General features: G+C 47.0%; 1 protein-coding gene across 2 annotated transcripts in view; it reads right to left on the bottom strand.

Annotated features, from left to right (window-relative positions):
• The window catches only part of LOC138535011 (dimethylaniline monooxygenase [N-oxide-forming] 2-like), an 812,736-nt gene that overhangs the window by 436,245 nt on the left and 361,169 nt on the right, over positions 1-15,322 (bottom strand). For both annotated transcript variants that reach the window (XM_069641263.1, XM_069641262.1), the window contains one exon: positions 12,154-12,296. In XM_069641263.1, the coding sequence (XP_069497364.1) occupies positions 12,154-12,296 (143 nt within the window). The remainder of the gene's footprint in view (positions 1-12,153; positions 12,297-15,322) is intronic.

Raw genomic sequence — 15,322 nt, 5'->3', positions numbered from 1 at the left:
GGTCTCTTCTGAGCAGAGGCTGCAGGGAGCCAGGAGTCAGAAAATGAGAGTAGACAGCACATCATTAAAATAAAGAGGGATATGGACATCCTGCAACAGGAAAAGGCTGACCAGGATACCAGATTTCTGGCCTTGCAGAAGGAGTACCAAGAAGGTTTGGACTCCCTACTGCCGAGCCAGAAAAAGCTGGAGCAACAATTAGACTTTAACAGGGCATGCACGGAGCAGGTAGCCACCCTGCAAAGTCATCTAGATAGAGTGAAGGCAGAGAGCAACAAGCTGATCCTGAAAGACCTGGATACCCAGGCAGAGTTTGATCAGGAGCGCCAGAAAGCTGGTGCCTTCCAAAGGCAAAGGGACGACCTGGCGTCACAAATTCAAGCTCTTGGTCAGGAAAGGGACACCTTAGGCCAGGAAGTCTGCCACTTAAGGAGAAAAATGGAAGAAAATCACCTGGCCCACCAGGGACTGGGTGACCTCCAAAAAGAACACCAGGACTTGTTAGAGGATGCTCTGGCAAGAAAGGAGCAGGCCAATAGGGACACAGCTCAGGAGGTAACCCTCCTGCAGCAAAGACTGGCCCAGTGCTCCAGGACCAATCAGGAAACACAGAGAGAGAATGAGGCTCTCTGCCAGCACAATGATAGGCTCCAACAACAGGTAGCGATGCAGGAGAGACTGATAGAGTCTAGTAAGGCCTTAACTGAGGAACTGAAGGCGCAGGCTCTTGCATTGCAACAGGGAGCAGGGGCGGATAGAGATGAGGTTCGCTGGGAAAGAGAAACTCCTGAGCATAACCCCAGGAGCCCTAGTACCAGAGGCCTTTATTTCTCTGAGTCCCTGGACTCTGCCACCCCCATGTCCCCTGGCGCACATGAGCACAGGGCCACAGGGATGGCAGATTACTATCCAGCCAGAAGCATGGGGCTCATAGGCCAGTACCACCCAGGAATGGAGGGGCGGGCATCCGGGTATGGGCACCCAAGCACAGTGCAATTTGATGGGGAACCCCAGGTGAGTAGGCCCATTAAGGGCATCCTGAAAACCTGAAAACCTCTGCCCAGTTAGGTCAGTGGGGGGGGGGGTACCCATCAAATCCTGGCAGCAAGGAGGGATCTGAAGACTCCTCTGAGCGGTACAGGACACAGGAGACCAGGTCCCCACATTCTGCCAGCCATTCCCAGGCTCGCAGAATCCGGGAAAACCTGGAAGAACAGACGGGAACCTCTGGGAGCAGTGCCTCTGAGTCAGAAGATGAATGGACCAGGGTTACCCGGACCAAAAGGGCCAATAAGACAAAAAGGGCCTTGCTTAAGGACCCCTTAAAGCAGATTAAGGCAATCAGGAGCGTCATCACGCCTTATCATAAGAACGCCAAGTATTCTGTTTGGGAGCACTTAGAGTTGTTTGAGCAAATGATGGAGACTTTCCATTTGAAAGACAGCCAAAGCTGTATTCAATATGTAAAGTGGACCTTCTCCCCGGAATACTCCAGTTTCTTTGCGGGGCTGGAGGACCAAAATCATTTAAGATGGTCCACCTATAAGGCGGCCATCTTGAAACATTTTTCTACTCATAGAAATCCTCAAGAGGCTCGCAAGGCAGCCTACAATTTACAATGTGGGGAGGATCAGGCCCCACAAGAGTTTGTGCAGGAGTTAAAGCGTGCTTTTGCACAGACCACAAGAAGGGTGCGCACGGATAGCAGAGAATTTATTAATACGTTTTTCCATGCCTTGCCCAAATACATAATGACCCAGCTTGTGAGGGATTTTCACGAGAAAAGATCTTTAGACTGGGTCATTGAACAGGCGACCCGGATCTATGAGCTGCAGAAGCCAATAGAAAATAAAAATAATGCGCCCAAAAACCCCAAAGCCAACAACACCCCTGCTGCGGCCAAGGTGGCAGAGGTAAAGGTCACCCCCGTTTTGGATTTGGAGGCGGGGGGGCCTAAAAACCTACCTGCACCTAATAAAGCTAGGCCCAGAAGGTCCTCGGGCCAGTCACAGACAGGGAGCCAAGGAGGCAGCCCCACAAATGGGGTCCCTCGCTCTCCTGATTATGTAAGTCCCCGTTACAAGGGAAATCGACCCATCCTGGGTTATGTGTGGACTCCTCCAGCACAAGGGGGGGATCCAGTCAAGCACCTAACCCAGGGAACTTCCATCCTAACTTCCCACCGGAGGGCAGAAACTCACCAAATCCTGGGCAGAACTTTTTCCCCAGGTATCCACCCAATTTCCAGCCCCAAAATCCTCCACCCTTCTTTCCCCAATTCCCTGAGCCCAGACAACCTAATCCGGGAGAGGGGAGGCTAAGGGTGGAGGGGTATCCAAATCTTCAGAACCAGGGGTACTACCAAAGAAGGGATAGCTACCCTTCCCGGGATCAGCCCAGAGGAGAAAACAGGGCCCCGTATCAGCCTGAGCGGGTTTCCCAGTTAGAGCGCCAGGTGCAAAACATGGCGCGGGATCTGGGTCACATACTGAGGGCTCAGCAGAACCCTCAGATCGGCATGCCGGCGCAGAACGCACCCAACTCTGGACCTGGTGCCCCAGAACAATGACGGGGGCAGCACCCCGATAGCTCACCGGTCCCCAGGGAGGAGGCACAAAGGGAAGGGTGGTGTAAAGCCTTGGAGGAAGCTTCCTTCCTCACTTGTAAACAGCCCCTGGAAACCCAGGAACCGGAAACAAAATCTCTTGCCCCTGAAAGCCTACCTCCTAAGGAGCAGAGGGGGGTAGGAGAAACAAAAGACCCAAACAGACTCAGTTTGAGGAGGAGGTACAGATCTTCCAATTTGAAGGAGAGGGATCCTCAGAGGATCCTGGGAAAAGGATCTTCTCCTTCAGAGAGGGGGGAACTCCTCCCAAAGAAAAATGGGTCCCTAGGGATGCAAATCCAGACTGGGGAGATGTGGAGACTGAGCTACCGCCGCCCACCATCTCATCCCAGAACCAACAGCAAGAAAATCCCCTGGTTCAAGCCCATCCTGGTGACTGCCTCCAAAAAGGGGGGGTGGCCCGGAACCGGAGCCAGGGGAACCCACAATGGCTCTGGTCTCCAGTTGCCAACTTTTTCTTTCAGATTCCCAAGGCTCTCCACAGGAGTCTGCCCAAATTTCTTCTCTTGTAATGTCCAAAACCAGAAAGTTAGCCCACCAGTTGTCCAAAAATGTGCATTATCTGTGCCCCCTTGAGGAGAAGGAGGGAAGATATTATGCCCCGGTACAAGTACAGGGGCAGGGTACGATTTCAGCGCTGGTGGACACGGGATCTCAAGCTACCCTTCTGTCCAGAAGGGCCTTTGATGAACTGAATGCAGGAAGGGGAGGGAATTACCAAATTCCTCTCACCTCACTTCCTGGACAACTCCAGAACTTTGACGGGAAGGAAATTCCCGTCGAGGGGACGGCAGATTTGGACATTAAGATTGGGCGACACAAGTTGAAACACCCGGTCATAGTTGTGACTCCAGAGGGCACCCCTTGCTTACTGGGGAATGACCTCCTGAGGAGGTTGTCACCCTTAATAGATTGCGTAAACAAGGTCCTCTGGACCCAGAGTAGCCGACCAATAAAATTAAAACAGAGTGTCAACCATGTTAGTTTAAACGGCACCTGCCACATGGTTGAACAAAAACCTGACCAAGTAGAATTTCACTTCAGAATAGCCAAATTCCAGATGTGACAGTAATAGCAGTAGGACAACAGACTGGTGATGGGGGGTCCACTCTATTTCTGAAAATCAACCTTCCTTCCAGTTTAAGGTGGTATTCCACACTGGAAGGAAACACCCTGAAATTCTTTACCAATCCACAATCAGAAACTCCCACTCCTATTGTCCAGAAAGATGTGACATCAGCTCAGAGCCTGGCTGATATTCAGCAAATTGGAGAGCAGTTGTTCATCCCTGTCCAATTAAATGATGGGAAGGACTCTGTTCTCGCTCGAGTGTGTGTGAACAACGGTAAGAGCTTCATCAGCGAAGCCATGTTCCGCCAACTCCCAAAAGATCCAGCCATTCCCACATTCAAACTGATAGACAAATGGGAAATGGACCTGGAAGCACCTAATTCCAAACAGCTCCTGCCAAGCAGGTGTATGCTCAGAATCTCCATTGGCAACAAGAGCATAGTCCATAATTGTTGGGTCGTGCGAGACGTCACTGCCGCCTTTTACTTAGGCAGTGACATTCTCAATCGCTTTGCCATTAGTTTGGACCTAATAAACTTCAAAGCTTGGTCCCGGTTAGCAGATAATCCCATGGGCTTTGATGATCCAGAAAAAGCATTTAGGTCAGCTCAATTGCTACCTTATGCAGTTGAAATTCAGATCAAAGAGGAAGTCACCATCCCAGAAAGGACCCGACAATTCTCCCTGGAAGTGAAAGTTAAAAGAGGACAACATTTGAAAAACCCTGATGCTTACATACATCTAAATGCTTCTCTCCAACAGCAAGGGTTGGGGGTAAACCCAACACCATTAGTCAACATAGAACATGACACCATTCTAATAGAGGTGGATAACAGCGACTTAAAGAGTATTACTCTAGCCGCAGGCACCATTATTGGAATGGCGGTTGATGACCGACATTTTTCCATAGATTTAGGTAATGAACTGTTAGGGCCAATCCCCAAGGACTGCTTTGACAGTGACAGTGATGACAATACAACTCCAGACAGGATTTTTACCCGGCATGGGGGGAACTTCCTGGTGTACACTTCTTGCCCTTATGGTAAGGAAGATGTGACTTGTGACTTCAGGAGGGATGAGGTGATTTTCCAGGTCCATGAGGGCTGCCTTTCCCACCTGAAGCCTCCAGTCCAAATCAGCACTCTGACCAGGGACTTCTCCACCCAGCTGGAGGAGGCCGCTGAAATAGCCAAACCAGAAGTCTTTCCAGGCTTCAGGCAGATGGTGGAAGAGAGAGTCAACCTAGCTGATGCCTGTGTGACTCTGGAACAAAAGCAAAAGTTGAAACAAGTTTTCTTGGATTTCCAAGATCTCTTTGCAGTAGACTCATATGACTGTGGTCGCACTGACATCCACACAACAACAATCCCCACGGACCCTGGCATGACTCCTGTGTTTGTGAAGCAATATCGCTTGCCTCTCGCATCAATGGAGTCTCTTACTGAAATAATTAAGAACCTTGAGTCCCGGGGAATAATCCGTCCAGTCCACAGCACCTTCAATAATCCGGTGCTGGGAATATTAAAGCCAAACGGCCAGTGGAGACTCTGCGCCGACCTCAGGGAGCTCAACAAACGGGTCCATACTTCGCGATGGCCTCTGCCCTACATTGACCAAGTGCTGGCCCAGATCCAGGGGTCACAGGTATTCACTGCAATAGACCTGACCAATGGATACTGGACCGTGCCTGTCAGCAGGGAGGACCAATACAAACTGGCTTTTACCTTTGCGGGCCAGCAGTACACATGGACCCGGATTCCCTTCGGATACCTTAACTCCGGTAATGAGTTCAATATTTTCCTACATAAGGCCATGCCCGACCTGGGTGCGCGGGGTAACCTGGCTTATGTAGATGATGTCCTCATCAAAAGTTCATCTGTGGAGGAACACATAGCGGAGATCCGTTATGTTCTGACGCAGTTGAGGGCCGCCGGAGCAAAACTTTCCTTTCAGAAAGCACAGTGGTGTAGAACCCGTGTTAATTTCTTGGGGCATGAGATTACTCCTCAGGGTCTCTGTCCCCAGGAAAAGAAAGTGGAAGCACTTCAGAAACTGAAAGACCCCACAACTCTGCGGGAACTAAGGAGCCTCCTTGGACTGACTAATTACAGCAGAAAGTTCATTGAGGGCTACGCAGAGATCACCAGACCCCTGATTCATCTCCTGAAGGGGGGGGTCAAGTGGGAATGGGGTCCAGAACAAGCCGAGGCAGTAAGACAACTCAAAAGAAGCCTCTCTCAAGCGCCCTGCCTAGCTTACCCTGTCAGAAACAAGGAGTTCTTCCTGGAGACGGGGTTCTCTAATACGTGCTTGACGGCGGTATTATACCAAAAGCATGACAAGGTCAATAAAGTAATCTCCTATGCGAGCAAAACTTTATCCTCTGTGGAGGAAAAATTCAACGATTGTGAGAAGGCACTCCTGGCAACCGTGTGGGCATTGAAGAATTACCGCCCGTTTATCCAGGGGGAACACATCATAGTGGAGACTCCACACCAGCCTCTGCAATATCTCCAAAGTGATAGAATCCGGGCCGGAAATGTGAGTAATTCCCGAATTACTTCCTGGATTCTGTCAATGCAAGGCTTTCCTGTGGAGGTCAGATATGGCCAAAACAAGAAGAGTCCCCTCGCGCAAGGTCTGGCTGACTTGCATGATTGTGCCAGAGAAAACTGTCTCGAGGACGAAAGTCTAAAAATAAAGGGCAACATGGAGGCATACCTTAATTCCCCCCACAAAGTCTTTGAAGAGGACAAGTGTGAGGGAATGCCCACTGTGTATGTGGATGGATGCTCTTACCATGTTGACAACGACGGGGTGAAAGAACTGGTGGCCGGCGTAGGGAATGCATGGGTGAATGAGTCCCCAGAACCCTCCGCTGGATACAAAATTGGTCCCCGAAGTAGTCAGGTGGCAGAATTGATGGCTGTGCATCAGGCCATCCTCACTGCTGTCCAGCATCAACTCCACGAACTGGTCATAATCACAGATTCGGATTATGTACGGAACGGGTTCGTGGAGCACCTGGTTAATTGGAAAACCAGAGGCATGCTATGTGTTAACAACAAACCCTTGAAACATGGGAAGTTGATCCAAAACATTGATGATCTGGTCACCTCGAATGAGATGACCATCTATTGGAAAAAGATCAAGGGTCATTCCAAAGTAGAGGGACCAGATAAAACTGGAAATGACTTAGCTGATCAGCTGGCCAAAACCGGGGCCATCCAAGGGGATCTAATTGAGATTGAGTCCCTGTTGGGGGAAATCCAGTTCACTGCTATCACTAGGTCCCAGACAAATGCTCACAACGACCTTTCAATTGCACAATGGAGTAAGGAGACCCCTGATGCTGATTTGATTACCGCTCAGAAGGGGGATCCAATAATTGGTAAATTTTACCAGCACCTTGAGGACCCTGAGAACTTTCCCCTGACGGATACCGATTACACTGGGAAAGAGGACCTAAGAGTGTTGATGAAATGTCCAAAAATGTTCCGGATCCAAGACGGTTTGTTGGTAAGGAAATCCAAAGCTGGCCACGATCAGTGGGTGGTTCCTACCTCATTCCGAAGCCTGATGTTAAGTCACGCCCATGATGCAGCCACCGCCGGTCATAGGGGGTTTCACACAACACTGGAAATCTTAAGAGAGGTTGCATACTGGCCACACATGGGGCAGGACCTCGACCAATACTTGAAGGGGTGTCTTGTGTGTGCACAATTTCAGCCATCATCCCTCACGCACCGTGCGCCTCTCCAAAAGAGGGGGATGACCCTGCCATGGTCAGATTTACAAATCGACTTTGTAGGCCCCGTGATTGGCTCTGCTAGGGGGAATAAGTACATGTTGACTGTGACATGCTTGTTTACCAAGTGGGTGGAATGTCTCCCAGCCCCAAATTGCAAGGCAGAAACCGCAGCTGCACTGATGATTAACCACATCTTTTCCCGTTTTGGTCTACCTCAAAGGATTGAGTCAGACAGGGGTAGCCACTTCACCAGTGAAGTAATGACAAAGATGTGGGAGATACTGGGGGTCAAAAGGAAGTTACATATTGCTTACAGGCCAGCTTCTTCTGGGGCAGTAGAGAGATATAACCGAACCATTGTGAGCATATTAAAGAAGTTTGTGGCAGATTCTGGGCCAAGTTGGGATATCCGATTACCTCTGGTCCTAATGGCCATCAGATCTACCCCTTCATCTGCAACCAAAATGTCACCATTTGAGTTGATGACTGGGCGCAAGATGGTGCTTCCTCAGCATCTGCTCTACAGGACCCAAGAGCAGACACTGATAAATGCCTCCACAACTCATGAGTATGTGGAGAATTTAAGGAAACACCTTCAACATGCTTTTGCTTATGCTCAGCGGAATCTAGAAAGATCAGCTGATAGCATGAAGACCCACTATGACCTGAAAACTTCCAGGAAGGAATATAAGGTGGGGGACCGGGTCTATCTATACAACTTCCAAAGAAACCAGGCAAAACAGCGGAAATTCTTGCCTACATGGAAGGGACCCTTTGAGATCATCGACAAGATCTCCCCTGTGGCCTACAAAATCCACATCCCCAAAGGTCCTTTGGCAGCGGGGGAAGACAAGTGGGTCCACATAAACCAGTTAAAATGTTGCCATCCCAGGCACACTCTGCAACAACTGGAGGAATCCTCTGGAATCCTAGCGGGTACTGTCTCAGACTAATTCAGTTCCAACCATAAAACATACCACATCTAGTCTCTAAAATATTGTGATTTGCATGAAACTGTCTCTTAGTTATACTGTTTTTTTTTCAAAATAAGAATGTATTGTTTCGTTATGATGAAATGCATATGCTGCCCCACTATCTCAACAGTGGTGGAAAAATGTTTATGAATAGGTATTGCCGCTCTTCCTTTGTCGTCCTAGGAGAAAGAAAACCTGGAGACGGGACAAGGAGGACGATCCGGAGACCGGGAGCAGAGACGCAAGGGGCCCGGTGTACCACCCAATATTTCCATCAGGACCGGCGAGGAGAACCGATCGATCAGTACCGGATGGAGGAAAAGATGCTGAACTGTGCCATTTGCAGAATTGGAAGAAGATTATGCGGACATACCAGTGCGTGGGTCAAAACCCTTGTGCACCCGACATCCCCTCGACTCAATCCAAGTGCCGCCGGGCGGGGGGATTTGTTGGGTGTTCTGACCCACGTTTGGACTATTATGCTACAACATTTGGTGCTGTGGGCTTTGGAAATCCAAGATGGCCGAAAAAGCCCACATGTGCGCCAGAATCTATGAAAACCGCGCACACTAAAAGTTGTGCACACTAAAATGGTTGCCTAACTTGCCACCCACCAATGCAAGCAGGATGGGCCGGGGTGCCATGAGTGAAATGTGTGCCAAAGGAAAAACCGCACTTTAAAATCACCTTTTGTTTCTCTGAATGCCAGCTCAAAATGCCTATTTGCAACACATCCAAAAATCTCACTGAACACCAGCGGACATCTGGCAGAATAAAGTCTTGTGGGCATACAAAATCTGGAAAGAGGATGAGCCTAAAACAATGTTCATCACAAAACTGGCTGGGCTATGCATGTCAGCAGCCTAACTGAAACTGGATTAAAACCACCAAAATCGAAATGTTTAAATTAAATGAGTGACCTACTTTTGAGTGTCACATAGGTTGCAAATTGTTTAAATGTCATAGTTTTAAACTTAGAATCAGCATTCTAGCTGCATATGTAAAATGGTTAGTTTTATTTGAATGCAGAAAACTGGGGAACAAAAGTGACATTTTATCTGAAACCTGGCTTAAGGAACTAAATTCTGCCCACCAGCTACCCCCGACAGGAGTTGAGACTTGCACAACAGCTGTGTTCCCAGGCCTAGCTGCCCTTTTGCTGCTCCCACCAAAAGGGATATGACACTTCTTTGATTGAATTACCTGGGCTCTGCAGGAAATTGAACAAAGCCCTGTCCTGACTCAGGCAAATGTTTTATTACGGGGGCCGTAAAAAGTGGCTTCCTCCTGAAGCAAAGGGGAGGAGCACTGCCTGTGAGAGCAAGCTGGCTTGGCAAAACTGGAAAAACCAGAAATTCAACCTAGTGCTGGGGGGAAACCACACCCCTGTAGCCAGAATATGGTTTTAGAAAAAGATGAATAACTCATAGAGCGGACTTGTGAAAATTATTTAAATGATACCATAATTCTTGTGATTTTTCTTCCCACATTTTAAGAGGTTTTTAGAACCGGTGGCATGATCTGGGGGCAAGCTAGCAGTTAAGAGGGTATTACTTAAAATGTATGCATGTTAAAAATCTGACACGTCATCAAGTAATGTCCATACTCCTTGCGCACATGTGTATAAATTTGGGGTAATGTCCGATATTGCGAAATCAGTTAAAAGTGAAATATGTGCCATTTTTGAACCCAAGCCCCCAGGAAGAGCAGATTTGGACAGGGTATACCTCCTGTGATATGTGATGGGTGCATGTAATTTTAAACAAATGTGTACCTGTGCAAATATGTCTTTTGGATCAAATATAGATTGTGTGTAAAGTTGACAGGGGTGGGTTCTCTGTACCATAAACAGACCTCATCATGATGACACTTCATTTCATTCCCCCAATCAAGGGGAAGCGGATGAAGTGGCCAATGACAAGTGGAGAGGGGTAGAGCTTAGTGATGCTGCACACACACCCATTTTCAAAACACATAAAAGCAGACAGACAGGACAGATAGGGACCTTCAAATCCATTTGCTGCGGGACGCTCTGCCGGGAAAATCCATACTTTACCTCCATCAATCTCTAGAGAAAGCTGTGCAGAAAGATCCATACTTCAAATCCATCAATCTCCAGAATCCAGAGAGAGAGAGAGCTGACCCAGATCACTGTGAAGTGCAGAGACCAGACCAGAGTCCAGTCTAAAACCTGACCAGATCCGTGGCGAGGCCCATTTATTTCAGAAATATATTGTGAGTACCTAGCAGACTGTGCAGAACCAATCTCTTAGTTAAAATAATCTAATCCAATCTATTTTAATCTAAGTAGAACTGCCTCCCAACTGTCACCTGTCATTTGCAAAGCTGTCACCTGTCATTTTCTAGTTGCTAGCTGTCATTTGTCATTTTGAATTTTAACATTCCAAATCCGAAAAACTACCTTTATTTAATCGCTCATATCTCCGTGACCGTTTGTCCTAGAGACTTGCAGTAACTTTCCTCTGAAAGCTGGGAATAATGGCTTTTCTACGAACCTAGAATCGCATTCCTACCCCCTATAGTTTTGCCGCAATCGCGAAAAACGCACTCGCGAATTTGCCGCGATTTGCAAATTTCTCAACGTGTGAAAACAGCAGTTTTCTTGCTTTCAGTTGCCAAAAATTTGTTTAACCTGCTAGTTACTCCTAGATCCTTGCTAAAGTGAACCTGGACCAATATTAACTTGATACCACTCACCCTGAACCTCTAGAGGGAATTAAAAGCATTTTAGCGTATTTTTCACTTCATTGCCAGCACATATAAAAGCATTTTGGGCCTGTGTTTCCAACTTCTGTAGTGTAATAATAATAATAATAATAATTTGGCATTTATATAGCGCTACGAACCCTTAGGTATCTGAGCGCTGCTTATTATTACCCACGGTGGGATTCGAACCTGCGTTCGCAGGCTCTGCACTGATGTCAAAGCGAGCGCTCTACTCGCTGTGCCACTTGACCGGCTAGTAAGCTTGCTGGGGTGAATTGAATTATATTTGATTGCATTTCTGAGAACTGTGTGCTTTCCTTCCATTTCCTTGCATTGCATAAAGGGGGGAGGGGATTGCCAGAGAAAAGTAATTACATTGTTTTGTTGAAATCATATTGAGTATTTTCTGTATTGCATTTTCATTCAACATTACATCCATCTGAACTTATATAAAGCATTCTCTACCACCTTATTCTTCTGTTCCTATTCACAAGTGGGCTAGTGCCAGACTATCCATTATTGATTACTGCTCAGATTCAGTGTGATATCCAATTATTAATTTATTATAAAGTGTGATATATATCTATATTGTTTAAATTCTCAAATAAACCTTTTAACTTGCAAAACAGAACTACTTCTTGGCTCAGTGGGGTCAGGGGGATTCCAAGGGAGGGGTGTTATATAGGGGTAGTCATCCAGAACGCATGAACTGGACATAAAGATATATCAATAAGGGTTTTCATTCAGTATTCTAGACTAGGCGCTGACTTAGCTGTAGTGTTGAATTGAATCCTCTTACAATCCGGATGTGGATTCTTCATGGTCATCTCTCAAACAAGGAACAATGTCTTAAATGATCATCATGGTGCAGTCAAGTACAGCATGGAACCACATGTATAGCAACATTTTTAAATCCTGCTGATTTATGGGTAGATACATTGAGTAAATACCATGAATTAGACCAGCAAACATTAATTGAGGACACAATGCAACGCTTTCTGTACCTGGGAAGCCACATGACTGATATCTACAGCTATATCAACTCCGCTGTTGCCGACTCCAACCACGAGCACTCTCTTGCCCTCAAACTCAGCTGGGTGTTTGTACTCACGGCTGTGTAGATATTTGCCTTTAAACCTTTCCAGACCTGTGGGGAGAATAAGCATTTCATATAAAAACCAAAGATGAGCGAAAACATGGTAATGATAAGTCCCCAGCAGCATTGCAATGTCAAAGTATTTACCCTTCTAGACACATCCCATCTTTAGATGCCCCAAACTTTGTTTTTGCTACAGTATATGGCTCCTCAGAGAGGAGCATTTCATTTGCTGTTCTGTATTTTGATCAAAGACATTGATGAGTTGCTGGGAGGGTTTGGTGCCAAGACGTCATTCCCATTCATATAAATTCTACTCACATTCTAGAATTTGCCAGAAAGAAATGGGACTGAGATTGAACTAACAAAACTGACTTTCTACCAATTTCATGTGAGGCTGGGGAACCAGCCAAGTAATGGAAGCGTTGCAAGGGCTGCTGAAACTATCATTTTGACACTACTAAAAGATACTCTTTTTCAGAGAATGAATCCAAGATATCAGAGGGAAATTGAGAGTGACAGAAATGAGAGGTAGGGGTGGAAAGTAGGCAGAGATTAGGAGAGATGGCGGACAAAGGAATTTTCTGGATATAGGGAAACAAGGACATCAACTGGGAGCAAAGGAAAGATGAGACTCAAGGCAAACTGGTATTGATGGGAACAAATAAAATAAGCAACATGGAGTTGATATGAAAAATGAACGATGCCAATGAGAGAATGACAGATATCGAGATGACAAGGACCTGGACAGGTGGATGTGAGAGAGTTAGCTGTAAAGGTGAGAGAGAAACACTTTGGCAGGAATGACAGAATGTGGAAGTAGAGGTTGTGGTGTTAGAGGCATAAATGCAGACATAGAAGTGAGAGAAAAGGCACATTAAATCATTGCCTTCCTGCAGCCTCAGTTCCCTAGAGTTCACCTAGGGGGAAATTATTTTATTTATGCTGGGTGTGATGGAGATCATCTCTCGGAAGCCATTATAGTTGCACCCCTTAGCAGTCGCATTGCTTTATTTAATGTAGATTTTGAAGGCTGAAATATTTGATAATATGTACATTTCATAGATGAATTCTTAAACTAAGAAATAGGAAGCAATTCATGCTTCATTCTCTCAGGGGATGGATGTTCTGGCGAACAAAGACACACTTGTTAATGTGAGTGTCCTCTCTCTACTGGTGCATGTGAATCTGCACCTTGCACCAGATCCTCCAAAGACTGTGAGTAAAGATTAAATAGCACAGGGACATTGGAGTAATTATAGGGGGGACAGGGGGTTTTGCCCGCCCCAACTTCTGTGCCATGCCTTTTTGTCCCCCCAAACGTTTGGAGGGAGGACAGGTGGGCTGCATTCATCAATTATGTAATTGGACAGCGCGAGCCCTGCTGGGGTGCCCAGCAAGGCTTGTGCTGTCTCATTACATAATGTATAGATGCCAGGCAGCCGCGCTGCAACACATTGAGGGCTGGGATGCCTTGCATGGCTCAGTCCGTCACCCTGGCTGGCCTGACTCAAAGTCAGCAGCCAGGGTGCTGATCTGGGTGTTGCAGGGCCTGGCGCCTGTGCTGGCACTCTAGCAGCAGCACTTCCATGGGACACGGCACAGAGAATCACTTTCCGGCTTTCTGTTCGTGTGACAGACAGGAACTAGGAAGCTCATTCAGCATGCTGGTTTCTGTCTGGAGGTGCGTGAGTACGAAGATATGCAGAGCAACTCTATAGTCATTAGGCTTTTCCATTATAATACCATGATACATTAACATAAGCTTTGAAGTGAATCAGAGTCACTTGCAGAGCTGCAGATAAGGCACAATGGGCCTCATTATGAGTCACCCCGTATGGAAATAACGGTAGCGGTAAATCCGCCGCCACCGTTGTTTCCATACCGGGTGATCTCGAGTCCTGCAGGCGGAGGTGTCATTCTCGCTAGGCCTGACCTGGCGGGGTTAACACCACCTGCCTGCAGGCGGACGTGGAAACACCGGCACCATCACGGGATGGTGCCGGTGTTTCCACTTCCCCATTCCCATTGAGTCCTATCGAACTCAATGGGAATGGGGATTAACCAAATTCCGCCTCTGGAATTCCCGGGTCATCGGGGTCGTAATGCCCCGATAATTCCGGGAATCACAGAGGAGGAATGGTAATTTGAGTCCAGCGGTAACCTGCCGGAATTTCAGGCACGGTTACCGCCGGACTCGTAATGAGGCCCAATCTGATTAAATGATTTGCTCAGGATCACACACTTGGTTAAATGGTGAAACTGGGATGTGGACAATTTAAGCGACCGCACACATCTTTCCAGGTTTAGTTGATTTAGATATTTGTTAAGGTTTTTGCTTTACATTTCATGTGCTTAAATATTTATTTATAGCAAAGCATTGGAAGCTAACCACATTACATAATAAACTAGCCTTTCATAGTAAACTAACCATACACTATATACATTGTCATAGAAATATGTTGAGCAATGGGAGTATGGCTTTAATTTTATTCTCCCCATTCTGCATGCAAAGTCACAATAGCATCACGTAGATTAATGTGAGCCTGACAAATCCCCCTTGGGTTTTAAAGCCATAGTTATTCCTTCATAAAGCATGCCGCGTTATGCACCCTTCTCATTTCTGATCACTCCCTTCCATTCACATTTGTAAAGGTACAAAAGTCCCAGCTAATAGTAGCCCCCCTCCCTCCCATCAGTGCCTACTCGCTCACATTGTAATGTTCTGTTGATTCAGAGCAACGTGAGGACCCTCTGCTGCCTCGATCTCCTTGGGACATTGTCCGGGCAGTGGGACACCTCTACCAGTCGGAACAAGCAGGAATTGCTCAGCACACATTGTCCTGCCAGCGGGACACCTTTGCCGTTGGGCGTCCTCTTTGATGTGCCGAATCAGAGATTATCCCAATGAAAATATTTCCGGTCTGGCTCTTAAATGAACGACGGGGGGCAGCTCGCCCCCCCCGTGCCTCTCCCGCTTGGTACTCCACTGCTTGGAGCCATTTGAACGCAGGAAAACATACCATAATTTTAATTAGTCAAAATCTTGTAGAAAAAATCTATCAGCAGGCACACAT

This window comes from Ambystoma mexicanum, chromosome 1q, assembly GCF_040938575.1.
Source record: "Ambystoma mexicanum isolate Mex_15411 chromosome 1q, UKY_AmexF1_1, whole genome shotgun sequence".
Classification (NCBI taxonomy): domain Eukaryota; kingdom Metazoa; phylum Chordata; class Amphibia; order Caudata; family Ambystomatidae; genus Ambystoma; species Ambystoma mexicanum.
Note: the sequence above shows the minus strand (reverse complement) of the source record. Positions and strands in the feature narration are given on the sequence as shown.